The sequence below is a fragment of the Crinia signifera genome, chromosome 2 (assembly GCF_055691185.1).
Source record: "Crinia signifera chromosome 2, ASM5569118v1, whole genome shotgun sequence".
Classification (NCBI taxonomy): domain Eukaryota; kingdom Metazoa; phylum Chordata; class Amphibia; order Anura; family Myobatrachidae; genus Crinia; species Crinia signifera.
This window is the reverse complement of record NC_139218.1, coordinates 57,176,994-57,193,780: the sequence shown is the minus strand read 5'-3', so window position 1 is coordinate 57,193,780 and position 16,787 is coordinate 57,176,994. Positions and strand designations below refer to the sequence as shown.

At 41.0% G+C, this 16,787-nt stretch overlaps 1 protein-coding gene across 1 annotated transcript in view; it reads right to left on the bottom strand.

Moving 5' to 3' along the window:
* Positions 1-2,290: 2,290 nt before the first annotated feature.
* The window catches only part of PITPNA (phosphatidylinositol transfer protein alpha), a 69,881-nt gene continuing 55,384 nt past the window's right edge, over positions 2,291-16,787 (bottom strand). Inside the window, exons 8-12 of the mRNA XM_083172172.1 lie at positions 16,332-16,409; positions 14,939-15,049; positions 13,704-13,826; positions 10,767-10,833; positions 2,291-8,454 (exon numbers count right to left, since the gene is read on the bottom strand). Of these exons, the coding sequence (XP_083028298.1) occupies positions 10,786-10,833; positions 13,704-13,826; positions 14,939-15,049; positions 16,332-16,409 (360 nt within the window). The 3' untranslated portion in view covers positions 2,291-8,454; positions 10,767-10,785. The remainder of the gene's footprint in view (positions 8,455-10,766; positions 10,834-13,703; positions 13,827-14,938; positions 15,050-16,331; positions 16,410-16,787) is intronic.

Here is a 16,787-nt window from a genome sequence, read left to right as displayed (position 1 = left end):
GTACTATGACATACATTGTATATGGTCGTTAGGTCGACAGAACTAAGGTCAACATGAGCCAAGGTTGCCACATAGGAAGGTCAACATGTCATTAGGTGAACACAAACATTCAGGTCGACGGTCAAGGCTGAAATGGTGTTTTTCACTTTTTTTTTTAATTGATGTGCTGCCAGGCGGTTTTTCATGCCCTACCATCCACTAGGGCGTGGTGGGAGAATAAAATAGTGTGAAACACGGTACCTTCAAATTCAAATAATGTATTTATTTGAATGTTATAGCTTATACCTGCTGTGAAGGCTGGATTGGATTATGTCGAAAAAAGTTTGACATGGTCTAGATCGACATTGACAAAAAGGTTGACCCAAGCAAAATGTCGACATGGAGTTCTTCAATTTTTTTTTAAGAACTCCACTATGTCGAAATCTTCCGAAATGGACAATGTATAAGTGCTTCACCATACTTCGGTCACACTATTATCATTAAGTCTATGACCACTTGTAAGAACAAGTTTCATGTGTCGACCATTAACAGTCATCCTTTTGTTTGGCATTATTTTGACCATGTCGACCTATTGACTGTCAACCCATCAACCAGACATCGTAAATCAGGCATGTCCAAACTGTGGCCCTCCAGATGTTGTGAAATCCCGGCATGTCTTGCCATAGGTTTAGCATTCCCGAATAGCAAAACTGTGGCAAGGCACGGGCCTTCCCATATAAAGCACGCAAACCCAGCCAATATCGCTTCTCCTACTGGGGCGACTCGCAGGGCCTGGTGCAATGCATACGGGAACACGCATCTCATTGGTCCCGCTGCCATTCACCTGCAGTCTCTTTTCCTGAGATCAGTCACCACAATCACAGGAAGAGTCCAAACTGCAGCTGAGTTGCCCAGTGTATGGGGCCTTTACACTTAATTCAACTGATTTTTTAGACTCCTTGGTTTACTGATACTTCCCCCATGCTGAGATGAGTTTGGGGTCAGAGCCCAGTTTGAGAGCTGTTGGTCTGCATCCTGTAATTTGCTAATCTATCAAAGGGACTCACATCTTTAAAGTTTTTTTTTCATTAAGTAGATAAAGCAGATGGTTTAACGAATATTATGTATAAACTGACTTTAACTCAGAACTAAAACTCTGCAACCAGCCAGCCACCATCACCTGTGGGGTAATGCTCAGCCAAAGACACTGTATTTACTATAAATTCCAGACATTTAGTGCTGCAATCTAACATTGGTTTATTAATGCTATATGTTGTTCAGTGCGTCAACTACCTGTGTATTATAGTCATCATTATTAGAGCATTGCTTATATAGATCTCTTATTTAAGTGATTTGTTTGTATATAGTACAGCAGAACAATACAGAATGGCATACAACATTGCAGGGCACTGTACAGTACTGTATAGCCATATATGAACATAATCAGATTAGATGAAGAGACGATTACCCCCATAGTTATTGATAAACACCATCATTTAGCAAATGGGTAAACAGTATCTGATCTGGATTCAGTGCATCAGCTGTGACTGGTGACAACCCACCGATATTATTAAGGTGAAAACCTACGGTGCGATTTTGGCTTATGATTTTGACTATATAGTCAAAATCATAAGAAAAGTTAGCCAAAACCGCACCGTGTTTACCCTGTTTGCAATACCGATGTGTGGACCCGCAAGTTCGGTATCGCAAGTAAAAACAGATTGTGCAGGGAAGGCAAATTTGACTGTAGCATATAATATATTTAGCCAAAGGTCAAATTGCATATAGTCATATAGTCGGCTCCATGCACCAGGAGGAAATCGAATAGTCAATATCTCGCCATGTGCATGCCCCTAGTACTGCTTTCACATCGCAAAATGCATGGTCGCACCGGGACATTGAAATGGTTCAGTCCCGGCGCGACCCTGCATTTTCGGATGTTTACATCCCCTCATCTAACCGGCATTATTGACAGTTTGCTGACATCATCCGGGGGCGCGACAGGGAGTCCGCGCATCATCGGGGGCAGAGGAGGAGGCATCTCTTAGACCTGGCGCTGCTCCAAGAGCTGCCTCCTCCACCCATTTAACCCATTCACACTGCACAGCAACGAACCATTAAGAACTCTGCTTCTTTTACCGGTTCTTACTACCATGTTGCTACCCGTTTGCGGGACCCAGTAACCCATTTCACATCGCACTAATTATCGGGTCGAGCCGGCAAGAAACCGGCTTGTACCCAGTAGTCAGTGTCGATGTGAAAGGGGTCTGCTGTATGTGCTGGAAGCTATAACTGAGACATAACACATCAAGAGTCTTCTAGAATATTTATTTCCAATATACCTGCATTGGAATATTAGACAAAAAAGGCACAAACTCACATAAAAGAAACAACAGTAATAATCTAGGCAAATCTACAAATAGTACTTATTTCAAAAGGAAGAATGTTATCAAACAATCAGAATCGGTCTGAATATCAGCTGAGGATTTTATAACCAGACAAGAGCAGCAGTTTGGATTGAGAACATCGTGTGATGCATTTAGTTCACTCTTCCACTTTTATAGTGAGAAAAGTTAGTACAATTTTGTGTACAACATAAGCACCGCTGCCTGGCAGATACTGGTGTCAAACCAGCACACAGACTTTACAACATGATCTTAAATTGTATTGGTCACCTAATACAGGGAAGGAAGCCAAATTGTGGACTGAACGAATATCCATGAGAATGTATACCATCATTTCTCCCTTCACTAGTGACATCACAGTCCTGTCAGTAATTCTTAGAGAATCAGTAAGTTGTATTCCTAGAAATATTGACTCAGACCATAAACTAGCAGTATCCACTGTATGCAGGTAGAGTAGCAAACAGGCTGATAGTTTACAGACCAGCCCAGTATAAAGTTATGCTTGGGGCACATTTTATGAATAACAGTTCTACCATGGCAATTGTTTTATCCCTCCAGAAAAAGTGGCAGTACTTGCCCCAGGTACACTTTCATAGGGGTGGTATCAAGTGTAAATCATCAAAATCTCCATATAGTGAAACTCCTTCTATACAGTCATCATATACAGTATGCAGAGGTATTGCAATTCCTAGATCAACCAGATTTCAAAGATCTATTAGAAACTTATTTGCACTCTTGTCCATTATTTTCAGATTATTATTATTACTGGTTGCAATACCTGCCTAAAAAAACACAATTGTTGCAGTAGCAGACCCATATCTCCCTTAGCAAACGCACTGGCGTCTATTATGGAGCACAAACCTGCTTTGGACTGAACTGCATCCCGATTCCCGCCAAAGCAGGTATGTGCAATACAATGCGGTAGCATTTGCTGAGTAGCAGGACTTTGGACAAGCCGAGAGGGAGGGGCTTTGGCAAAGAACGAAGTAGCTGCACCAGGAAGCCAGGTTGGATAGAACAGGGCAAACCCAAGATTTCTTTGCGGAGTAAAATGAAAAAGGTAAAGTGATGGGAGGGGCATATTTTAAGGGTGGGAATCAGTAAAAAGGCTAATCTTGCACAAGCACAGAACTGATGGTCATTGGTTCTCATGCTATACATCTAATTATGGCCCCATTTTACACTGTAGCTGAGAATCTGTAGACTCAATGCAAGCTTTGTAATCTATATTACATGCTTACATTTTCCATCTATAAGAGACATGGACCCGATTCATGTTTGTAAGTAAATATTAAAAAAAAATGTTGCCATGCAAGGGAGCAAATACATTTATATTTTCTCTGTGCAGGGTAAACACGGTCTGCTTTTGTATGTTATAAATGATACCCACTGTCATGCTAGGGATGGGATATCATAGCGCTGCTATAGAGCTACAACTGAGGCAGTGTGATACTTGGTGAGGGAAGTGCAGATTGATAGCACAACAAAACAAAGAACTCCACCAGTCCTGTGCATCCATGCTGCGAGCTTTGGTCACAACGGTCTACGGAATGTCAGTTTGTCATTTGTATTCAATGATTTCTGGGAAGGAGGAGTTTAGAGAAGTGTGCAGTAACTAGCATGCAGCACAAACTTCAACCGTTTACCCTTAACTTGAAAAATGTTTTACATTTCATGATACCACTCCTTCAGGGCAAACTTATTACTGGCATTCTGTTGGCCAATAAAAGATACAAGCTGAGGTAAAGTTTTATTTCTACACCTTAGATCAGTGATTCCCAACCCTGGTCCTCAAGTACCCCCAACAGTGAATGTTTTCCAGGTCACCCAGCAGGTGCACTCATTATTCAGGCACATTTTAAAAGATCCACAGGTGGAGCTAATTATTTTGCCTGCGATTCTGTGTGGAGACCTGGAAAATGTGCACTGTTGGGGTACTTGAGGACCAGGGTTGGGAACCACTGGCTTAGATAATAAAGCAGATTGCTAAATAAATATGGATAATTTTTTTCCCAGACAAAAAACAAAAAACAAATACATACATCTAATAATAAGGTTGGCTGTTTGCCTGTATTATGGGCCTCTGATAAGCAGATATTTCCGTAAATCTCTAAAGTTATATGATCAGCCCATGCACATTAGCCATACTGCACATGGCAGCGCAGGCCCTGTGATGCCGCTCGCAGTGCCCTAAAAGCCGCAGCATGAATGAGATGACGCAGAACATCCTCAATGACCTGAGGGTTACTCCGATGTCCGATGGTTATACAGTTCATCCGAAGCTGCATCTTTGGACACTGCAGCTGAAAACAGAAACTGGCAGGTCCTGGACCGGCTACCTTCAAAATGGAGTCACGACCCCTGTTTTGAAGACAGAACCAGAGCTAGGTCCCCGTTTCGCAACACAAACGCCACAGCATATCAAGCATGTTGAGGCCGACAGGGCCGCGAGCGATATTGCAAAACCTGTTCTGCACATGTGCACAATGCCGAAATACAGTATTTGTATGCAAACCATCAGGTTTATGCACAAATATGAATTAGGCCCAAATTCTCAAATAAGACATTATTCAGGGTATCCAATTACTTGGATCATTCATCATAGGTTTGCCCGGGGCTATCCAATTAACCGCACGCGCTGGCTTATCAGGGATTTTGTTTCACCTGCCTTAGCACATGAAAACAAAGCTGTGGACAGTAAAAACACGTTTCACTGAACCTGTGTGTTTTCAGGAGAATTTTTATTTTATTTTCAAGCGACCAATCTGGGTAACCAAATTTTTTATTTTCTTTTTATTGTAGAAACATTGGGCAACTTTGCAAAACCATGCATGTTTTTCCCTCCTGCTGTTTCTTCACAGGTAATTGGATACCCATTATGACTACTTTTACAGGAATATCCACCTGTTACTAGACCTTAGTACAGGCTATACAAATATTATGGGGCGGATTTGCCAATAATCTGGTAGCTGGCCTGATTTATTGTATAGTATGTATAAATGATTGTTTCTGTGTTACGCTGATAGATCGGACAAATCTTGCACACAGTCATAACTGTGCAATTATCCGGTCTGTTGAGCAAGATGGAAAATCCCGTCCTCAAAACGCCGACAAGTGTGTTTGAATTCTAAATAATCTGACCATATGTCCGTGGAGAAAAATCATGTAGTGTGTGGGTAAACCCAATTTTTCCCCTCGCCTGATTTCACAAGAAATCGGATGATTATTTTTTAAGAAAAAGTATCACAGATTTGGATCTTCTTCTAGGCAGTAATTGTTCACATTGCCATCCTGATCAAAAAATTGTTGTACTTAACTTTAGTAGACAAAGCCATTCAGCTGGTTGGATCATAAACTAGGAAACAATGACATCACAATATTGCTACTTCCTACTGAACAGATAAACATTGGTCTTTGATATATCAGTACAACCCACAAAATGGCTGCCACCACTGCATACTGTAGGTATATAAGCACTACATACTGTTCTTCTATTAGAACAATTAGCAAATTCTTCTGTATTTTCAGATATGTATTTAAATGTTGCATTTCCTATTTAGTTTTTCTATCAGGTATTCTTACTTTTTTTGTAGTTTTAATTGTTTATTATTATTTTGCACAGTCATCCTATAGCAGCTCTGTCTCACTTTTTTATGCATAACAGTGTTGGAACCTTTAACAGTGTAAACTTAGTGAGACACAATACACATTTTACAGATTACATTGTATTTTCTTTCACAATCTGCATGAAATAATTATGACAGCTACACGTAGATCCATTGAATGAAATAAGTGACATTTACAGTTATTACAAACCACATAGCTAGGCCCATTGTCCTATCCTCTGATACCTGATGCATTGTAAAGAGGACAGAGGGGCAGGTGCATTAAGTGGAGAAGTGGATGAGTGGACTCATTGCCAATATCAACCAATCAGCATCAAGAGATCATTAAGTACACCCTATAATATGATAGGTTGAAGTTGAGTGATTGATACAGGAAATGTATCCACTCTTTACTTCACTACTTGATACATTTCCCCAGAAACAGGTGAAATTTGGTGGTAGATGTATAAATCAGTGATGACTGTGAAGAAGCATCCCAATGGAGGAGTTACAATGGCAACCAATCAGCTACTTCCTATACTGTTATAGAATGCACTTGACAAATGTTACTTCAGAGCGGTTTGGTTGTCATCGCACACTTCTCCACTGTTATCACTGCTTCATAGACATACCCTGTAGTTCTAGCTAGTATTCTCCACTACACGTGTCAGAGATTCAGTGGAGCTGCACTTGGAGAATAAACCACAATTTGAAGATCTCCATGCTAAAGCAGTCTGCGCTGGTTTGTCAAATAACATGGTGGATTCCGTAGCTAAACACTTTAATCATAATCTCAGTTGACAATTTTTTAGAACTGTAGACAATAAATGCACAGGAATGATGTTAAAACTATAAAGTTATTGGTCTCTATTTATATTAAAATAGGCCTATTTTATCATCTCTTTCAATTCTACTTTTTACACAGACTAAAACATTAAATTATCTTATGAGGCTAAATTGCACCCAACATTGTAATTATGGCATGATGAAAACCTAAAAAGGAGCAGATGTATTAAAAGGGGGGAGGGGCAGGGACCAGAGATAAGCGCAGTTACAGTAATTTCTAGAAAGGTCTTGGTTATTGCACAGATGCAGTTTCCTTTAAGTTTAAAGGAGTACCTGGACCCCCACAGCTGGGGTTAATGGGAAGCTTAGTACGGAGGGAGCTTAGAAACACTGCTAGGAATTTACTGTAGCAGACGCAAGGATCATTACTGGGCCATAGTGGAGGAAAGGTTTACGCAACTCAACCTATTTTGACTGTTTTTTTTAAAGTTTCCGATGAAGGTATCCCCCAGCCCAGGGGTGGCCAAACCTGTCCTCAAGATCTACCAACAGTTCATGTTTTTCTGGCCACCTGTGAATCTATAGTAGGAATGTATGCAGCAGGTTTGAAAATGTGACAGTTCGTAATGACTGCAGCTGTGCACCAGCTAGGTGATTTGGAAAACCTGGACTGTTGATAGATCTCAAAGAACGGATTGGCCACCCCTGCCCTAGCCTGTCCAATTTCTGAGCATGAGCCACTAATTAAAACAGATTTAAGTAATTTTTGTTGACCTAGAACTCCTAGGTCTTTATAAGGGAATACTGAGGAATAATGGTCTTTAAAGAATACTGAGGCATATTTATAAAGCCTGGTGAAATGATAAAGTGGGCAGTGACAAGTTACCAGTAAATCTGCTGACAGGCTGGGTTTGAAAAATGACAGTTAGGTGCTATTTGGATGCAGCATTTTTAAAGGACACTTGATCGCTTCACCAGGCTTAATAAATCTACCCCACTGATGTCAGAGTGTGGCTTAGAAGCTTAGCAATGGAATATGCTATAATTCATCTGGGGAAGGGGGATGGGGGTTTGAGAGGTGTAAATTGAGATTAATTGAAATGATTATCACAAAAAAAACACCTCAACTTCCAAAATGGGAGATAAACAAATAAAAATACTAGCGTCATGTAGCCCTTTAATTTCATTCAGAGCTTTTGATTAAACCAAACTGAATGGAGGGGATAGCCATAGAATATTTCAGGTTTGTGCCCCTTTACTTCCACAATTGAAAAGACTGCGAAAGCAATTCATATGCCTCAAAAAGAAAAACAAAAAAAAATGAAAAACTATTTTCAATTCACAATTATCACAATACAATTTCTTTTTCTAAAAGTGACACGTAATCAGGAGCTCAATGGAAACCTCTCTGGGACAATGAAAATAGAAGAGCGGAGGGCTTTGTTAATACAATATATACACAATGCACCTGAGTAGTGAGCTCCTTCATCACACAGGTGTGAGCATCTTATTAGTGCTTGCTTGTTATAGGACTACTAGCTCACAATATTAAACGGTGCCTAGAGTAAACTACGAGGGGTTAAAATCATCTGCAAAAACATGTAGTTGGTCTTGATCCAGAAGTGAGCGATCCATCAGGACTGGTCCGCAGGTTTGCTGTTCATCACGCCAGTTCAAAGCTAAAAAAAGAACAGAGAAATAGATGAGGTGGCACAAGACAAACGATAAGCTAATATTTGCTGCGGTGTAAAAAGATAAAAAACATAAACTTGCAAGTTAAACATTTAAGGGATGAGTCAATTGTTTTTTTGTTGTTTTTTTTGCACACCTAGGGGGAAATATAATAGGATGAGAGATTCAGAACGTGAGAGATTTGGTAAGAATTTTTTTTAAAGTGGCAATCACTTACACTGCAAAACCAGTTTGATTTTGCAGTGTAAATGATTGCTGATTTAAAAAAAACTGGAGATTTCTTACCAAATCTCTCACGTTTTGAATCTCTCATCCTAATACATTTACCCCTAATCTCCTGTTTAGAGTGACAAGAGATCAGGGGCAGCAATTCAATTGTTTTCCTTATATCGCACCCAGGCAGACCATGTTTAGATGGTTTAAATCGTCTAAACCTGACAAAAATGCTAGTTGTGAGGTAAAAAGTACTGTTTGGGTGCCAAAATTATTCCCTTTCTTTTAAGCCAGCATGAGGGGGGAGGATATTTTTTTTCTGCGCACCTCCCTGAGCAAGTTAAAATGTAGGGGAAAATATGAATTTTAAGGTAATAATAATCACAAAGTTAGATGTTTTCAAACAAGGAAATATGGCCACTTCTCTAAAAAGCTCAATAATGTGTAAAATGATGTGGGGACAGGAAGGGTGCAAGGTGTGTGTGGCACATGGGCCCCTGGATCCGGGGGGTCCCACACACACGCACCATGAACCCATTTAATCATACTTACCTCTCCGTTGGTCCGATGCTGGCTGCGCAGCGTCAAAAATGGCTAGAAAATGGGCACCGCTGTCATTTTCCGGTGATGCACAATAGAGGTGTCTGAGAAAACGGTGTGGATGCCATGTTCCCAAAGATCTGAGCATGCGCAGTAGACTGTCACACTACCATAGTCTACTGCACTATTGGAGAGGAGAGGAAAGGGCCAAATAGGAGACTGCACGTGCTATTACTGGTGCCTGTCCTTGTGTTTCCCTCCTATATCCCTATAGATATTGCAGTAGGGCCTTCCTACCTCCAAGTCTGTCTGTTGTTACCCAGTTTGTTTTATCTCTGTTTAAAATTGTAAAGCGCAATGGAATCTGCTGCGCTATATAAGAAACTAAATAAATAATAAATAAATATACTGTCCAGCTATCTTACTAGGCACTTTTTTGGGTCCAGGATGATTTCCCCACTATTTCGTGCACTTGTCCTTGGTCCATTTTGTAGAAAGGTTGTGCAAACTTGCAGAGAATTACCATTTCTAATATAATGCAACTTGAAGGGGGTATTCAATTAGGTGCCAACCCACGTGCTTTCCGACTGTGCCTGTTTTTTCAACAGTTGACAAATCGTCACTTTTCGCTGATTTTAGGTCGAATCTACACTCGACCTAATCAACAAAAGTCACGATTTGTCGGCTGTCTAAAAATCTGGCACTGTCAGAAAACACGTGGATAGGCGAATTACTCCTCGAGCCGCGTGGTTTAGTCGAAACTGCGGCCATTTTCGACAATTTTTTATTGATTTTTCACTGAAGCAACTTAGACCTTAAAAATTATTTTAAGCTAATTAGCATTGGTGGAAAATTACTTAAAAAGCAAACCACAAAACAGCTGCAATAGAATAGCAAAGTTGTTTTTCCCGGGTAGCCGGTAAAAAAAGGACTAACTGAATATCCCCTTAAGGGTAAATATACTAAAGCCCATAGCAGCCAATCAGATCCTATAATTTCTCTTTTGCATCCTAGAAAATGATACACAGAATCTGATTGCTTATTATGAGCAACATCACCTATGTTCATTTTCAGATGCTTTAGTAAATTTACCCCTTTCTGGGTGCATGCATTGCTGCTAGGTATGAGTTTTAGGATGTGAGATCACATAAGTAAGGCATGTCCAAACTGTGGCCCTCCAGTTGTTGTGAAACTATACATCCCAGCATGCCTTGCCATAGTTTTAGCATTTCCTAATAGCAAAACTGTAACAAGGCATGATGGGACTTGTAGTTTCACAACAGCTGGAGGGCCATAGTTTGGATATGCTTGACTTAAGCAAACTTGCCTCTTATTGAATTGACCGCTAGTTGTGTTTGCTGCTAAGCCCATCTTTAGAAGGTGGTACAAATCTGTACAGGCAATGGATCCACAGACTGAAAATACTTAATTGCAAATAATCATTAATGAAAAAAAAAATTAAATAAACGTTTTATGTAGGCAGTGACTTTATCACTCATGCAATAATGTAACAATCAATACAGGATTATTAAGTAACAATACTTACTGAACTCAGTACTTTAGTGCTAATCATCTGCTGCAACCATTCCTTTCACTGGGTCCTTCTCTCTCATCTATGATTGAAACAATATTATAATTATGAAAATTACCAAGTGAAATACAAAGTCAGAGGTTTGGTGGCTTGGGCAGCTACTTTTTGTCAGTCTCCCCATTCTATATGCTGTGTGTGGATGAATAGCAGGGGACTTAAAACACAAGAAACCTTGGGGTCTGTTCTAATAAGTCCGACAGTTAAGAAGAACTAAACATAATTGCCAGCTTTGTACCCAGGTTGCCTGGGAGACACCAGAGAGGCAGCACCGGGGACATGGCAACCTTAGTGCCAGTGCAGCACCACAATGAATCGGTTCACTGAGAAGCACATCAATGAAGCCCCCAGGATTCTCCAGGGAAGTGGCCATATCCAGGAGGCTGGTTTACACTCTCAGGAGTCCAGGAGGGAGTAAACCAGCCTCCTGGCTATTCAGGAGTGTAATCACATATAATATTAACTAGTGACCATAAAATATTTTGTGTAACATATATAAGCTGTACTCTGACAAGAAACTATGTGAAAGAAAAGATCTGCAGGTGGAAAGGTCTGGACATATTTCTGCTGTAATAAAATAATAAACTTAAGAGCTTTTCTATCCTGTAGATCAGGGGTCCTCCAATTATTTTGCTCTGGGACCCCTTAAAAACAATAAATATAATGACAGGACCCCAGCAAGTTACGGCAGAAGGTCATCACATCACATGGCAGTATTGTGGAGGCACACAATGATGGGAGGAGTCTAATATAATAGACAATTCAACAGATTTTTAAGACTCCTTAAATCACTGACTGAGATTAGAAAAATAATCAGCCTGATAAACCGGCAACACGGAGTCGCAACCCCATGCTGAGAAGTCGGGAACCAAGTCATGCCAAAGTAACCCAATAAAATCAACAGGTACTCCCTAACATGTTTCACCATCCAACTGACAGCTTTCTTTTCTTTGAGAAAGCGGTCAGTTGGATGGCGGAACATGTTAGGGAGTACCTGTTGATTTTATTGGGTTACTTTGGTCCGACTTGGATTTCCCGTTTTTGAAACCTTTCCTGCAATTTGATACAACTTGGGCTATCTGCTGAAACAACACTCTGGGATACCACCACCTGCATACTGAGGATTACAATTTTGCATAATTGTTGAGGATCCCCCACAATCCAACTGGGGTTTACACCCAGCGTGATTACAATCCAGCAAGGTTTATGGACCCCTAATTTATTCAGCTACATGATGGCCTAACCCAAGGAAAATAAACATGTGCAAGTGTTTCCACTAAAGGACTATAAACGGGACTTCAGACCAGAAAGTATAAAACCCATATTTTTTTAATTGCTTTTTGTATTCATTTCTTGTATTGGTACTTGTTTCCGAGAATGGCGCCCAGATTTTCTACGTACGCAAACGTAGGGAAATCGCATCGCATGGGCCATTTTAGTGCCGTACGATGGAATATGATTTTTTATGTAATTTATTAACTGCTCTGTGTGCCCCAGGGGATCGCATTGCACCTCCCGCAAAATCGCATGCGATTTTATAGGGTGTGCGATGCCATTACATTAGCTATACAATATCATTGTATGACATACAATGATGTTTTACGCACCGCCCCACAATCCACGCCACCCCGAAGCGTGGTGAGCGCAGCGCGTTCTCAGACGTGTTCATACCCCCACTATCCACGTCGGCGTGGAGTTGACTTTATATAGTGTGGCAAGCGCAGCGAGTGGACGCGGATTACTTTACATGTATTCCGCGTCCCCTCGCTGCACTTGCCACACTATATAAAATCAACTCCACGCCGACGTGGATAGTGGGAGTATGAAAAAGTTAGAGGATGCATTCCGCCGCCCCTCGTGGGGCTCTCCACGCTTCGGGGTGGCGTGGCTAGTGGGGGTGTACCTCTTTTTATGACATACAATCATATTATTGTATACCTAATGTAATGGCATCACACACCCTATAAAATCGCAGAGCCTTGAATAAATTACATTAAAAAATCGCATCGCACGGCACTAAAATGGCCCATGCGATGCGATTTCCCTACGCAGAATAGCCCACTAAGCAAATAGCTTAGTGGGCGCCGTTCTAGGAAACAAGTACCCTTGTATTATACATAATTGCAATTAATTGTCCTATATATGTCTTTTTATACCATACTAAGTGCTTATTGCATAGTATCAATTAACTAATAAATATTCTATATTGTTTTTTTTACAAATTTAACCAATTGATCCATTTTTATAGCGCTCCACCTTTACCTTTTGCTATTTGTATTTCTCTCAGGGGTTTGATGCCCCCTAGTAGGAGCAGCTTGACAAACCACCTTATTAGGCACCCGCTAACTCCTAGCCGCAAGGCTATCAGTTAATCTTTTTGAAGGGCGATTGCCACAGCGGAACACATCAGTCATTACATTGCTATTGAGATACAGCTCATTGTTCCATTCTGGAATAGTCAGACCAACAGGATACAAATCAGTTACTCAGGCAATCAGCTCCATTGGGTAGTCATCAATCTGAAACATTGTTCGCTAAAGGAATCAAATGGATATTACCCCTTTATCCAACCAATCTTCATGCAGACCCCCACAAGCTGCACAGGGCCTTCCTGGGTGGCAGTATCGCATGTGGTCCTTTTACATATGATGTATCGCATGTGATCCCTGTTCCCCGCCCCCGGGAGAGGGGTCTGAGTCAGAGGTTCAACCTCTGACTCAGGTCTGATGCGCACAGGACCGAGCTTAAGACCCAATGGGACATCAAATGCATCCAGTTGGGTCAATTTCTCGGCCTGATCCATCGGAAACGGGCAAAATTGGCCCAAAGTGTAAGGGGGCCTTTAGATACAATCCAGAGGGAAGAAAACGTAAATCAATAAGCAGAAATACCAACCTCGTCAAGCTCTCTCTTTGTTTCGTCCTCCATCCTGCGGATGTCCTCCATTGTAAGCTCCACCCATTTGTCCAGCCAGCAGAAAAGCTGCCGATGGAAATTTGTGAACAGCCGCCTTTCTTGCTGATAATAATTAAAACAAAATTATAGTAATAAATACGAAAGGTTAAAAATAAGAATAATGCTAGACTCGTATAAATAAAATAAAAAAATAAAAATCCATACATATGAGGCATGAAATTATGTATTTTAAAGCAATAAACAATATCATCAGCAACTGCATGTATGGAGCGGGTGTCGTCAATGATCGATATCGGGAATGATGATATTGTCCAGTGCATATGCACTAAATGGTTCTCCTGCAGCATGACCAATATAGTTTACTATATAGGCGGCGGCGGGAATCGCCCCAGTGTGTACCCAGCATAAGTATATATAGGAGCCTGCAACTCTGAAAAATACACAATATCCATCCTAATATCATTCTCATAACAAATATCTGATAGGCAAGATACAATATAAATATCTATCAGCGCATATTAAGCATGCCTATCTCTAGATACAGGGGAAGGCATAAAGGGGGAGCATTGACGTATAATTGGCTTTGTTAAATTTATTTCAAATACCTCAATTGATCAATTATGGGTGTAAAAAACATTTGCATGCAAGCGTACAGCCCAAAAAATCAGGGCTGGGAGCGTGCTCCCGGCGGCCCTTACATAGGCTTGTCCTGCGAGTGGCTTCCAATAGAATTTCACAGCTAGTCACAGTGCAGCCAGTGCAGTCATGGACTGCATCTGGCTCACTGAGCTTAGGTGGCCGATATCACATGATAACATGGACTTGTCTGACAATTAGATCAGTCACCTATATCAATGTACTGGCCACGATATCCTATCATTTGGTGGTGGTTTGTATACTATTACCTAGTGGGTCAATATGCAAGCAGCCAATCAGAAACATCTAGACATTAGCCATCATCATCATTTATAAATAGGTACATAGAACTCTGCTTGGAGGGGATCATGATACAAACAAAACAGCAAACAACAACACTACACAAATGGTAAAGCCTACATCATCAGGAGGGTCTAACCAGAATAGACCACTATATACAAGAATGGTAGCAGACCACTTTTTATTGATGCAGTGATTTCCAAAAATAAGAGGTTATTATTACAGCTGGAAAAGTGACATCTGAGGGACAATAAATTGCAATACATTTACTTACTCACCTTTTGAATGAAGCTTTCCACTTTGTTCTGCAGGCCCCACCACTTAAATTTTACAGTCACTAGCTTGTACGCACACATGTGAGGGACGTCCGTCCGCTGTCCGATTGTTTTCTACAAGAGGTAATGCACCCAAGTCACTGGCGAACTTCAGCATTAGAGGCACAAACAGGTGCTGTAACCCAATGAATCTGTTTCCATCTTCACCTTCATTGTCTACATGGTACTACCAATGTAACATCAGATTGGGTTCTACAGGATACAGCAGTTTCAGGATTTTTTTAAATTTAAATTAGTTGCTGATGCATCGGTTTTCCGCACTTCCCCCTTTTAGAGGGATAAATTGTATGTTTTACCTTCTAATACAAATAGAAACATTGTAATGAAAAAGCAGAACTGCAATTATCACCATGAGCAGGGTTACCAACTTCGTTTGTACATATATCTGCCCTATACTATACTATACTATATGGGCCTGATTCAGGTTCCGTTGCTTTTGCTGCCGCAAATTACCATAGTGAAGTACAGGTCCTGTGTCACCAATAGCAGTACTGCTGCAGGCGTCAAGCGATAAGCAGCCTGCGGCCATTTGGGGTGGCAATGGCTTTTGTTTCCTAAAACAGAGTGTGTCGCATCCATTTTGAGAGGAGTGCCGAGGTCAGTGTCTCCATCTTCCGACAGAAATTTACTGGCTTTTGGATGGAACTGCGGCGGCCATCTTTCATGTCCTTATGGGTTACGCAACTGCCCAATGGATTCACAGGTGGCTCCATGCTGCATCCTTGGATGCAGCACCAGATGACAAATGCATTCAGGAGGCGTCTACTTATACCAGACGCCTCTGCAGCATTACTATATCTGTGCATCACTGATGGTTTTAAGTAAGCGGTAGCAATGCTCACTCCAACCACAGCGGAATCAGGCCCCATCTTAGGTTTCTGGTCTTAAAAGAAACCTGGCAACATCTATGTCAACTTCCATCCTAACTGCACCAAATTAAGGGGGTATTCAATGCCAGGTTCTATTTCCAACAGGGGAAATAGCGCCCACCACCTATTCAATGCTGCCGTTTCCGATAGCATTGAAGGAGGATTTTGACATAACGGATCAGACTTTTAAACCAGTTGGACCTGTTTTGTTGGAAACGGAGGTGGATTGTTGAATTCAGGAACGTTTCTCGTCAATCCACAGATGTTTTCGCCAAAATGTCTCCACTCGACAGGTGGAACATTGAATTCCGCCTGTTCAGTTGTAGGAGAGCTGGCCAAAAATGGCCCTGGATTCCAACTGTCGGTATATTTCGACTGTCAGAATCCCACATTGATTACCCCTAAAGCTAAAACTTCTGTCAGTGTATTATCATTTTGTGGTGACATTTAGGAACCAATATAATTACCTTCCAATCAGGGGCTAGTGGTCCACGACAAGTCTTTACAGACTTGTATTTTGCTGGGTCCTCTTCTGGTTTATAATCCTAAAATGTACAGAAAAAAAAAAAAACACACATTTATTATGTTGTTTTTTTTTGGTTCTTGTAGTTCAATTTCTTTATTTAAAAATACAACAAATTACATTTTCACTAGGAGTCAGATCATACACAGCAGGTGTATGCAATCTATACATGTTTAGCTGCTTTTGAACCACAAATTCCAGAATACTTTGAAAAATGATTTTTTATTATTATCAGATCTTCATTTACAGAAATAAAAATAGAGCTGGGATAATAATCTGAGGACCACGCATGTGCACTGCGTACCCTCTGTGTGAGCACAGGCTCCGAACACCTGTGCTCGCAAAATGCTCCCTGATTGATAGACAGCGGATGGGCAGCGTCTTCCCCAGAAAACGCAGG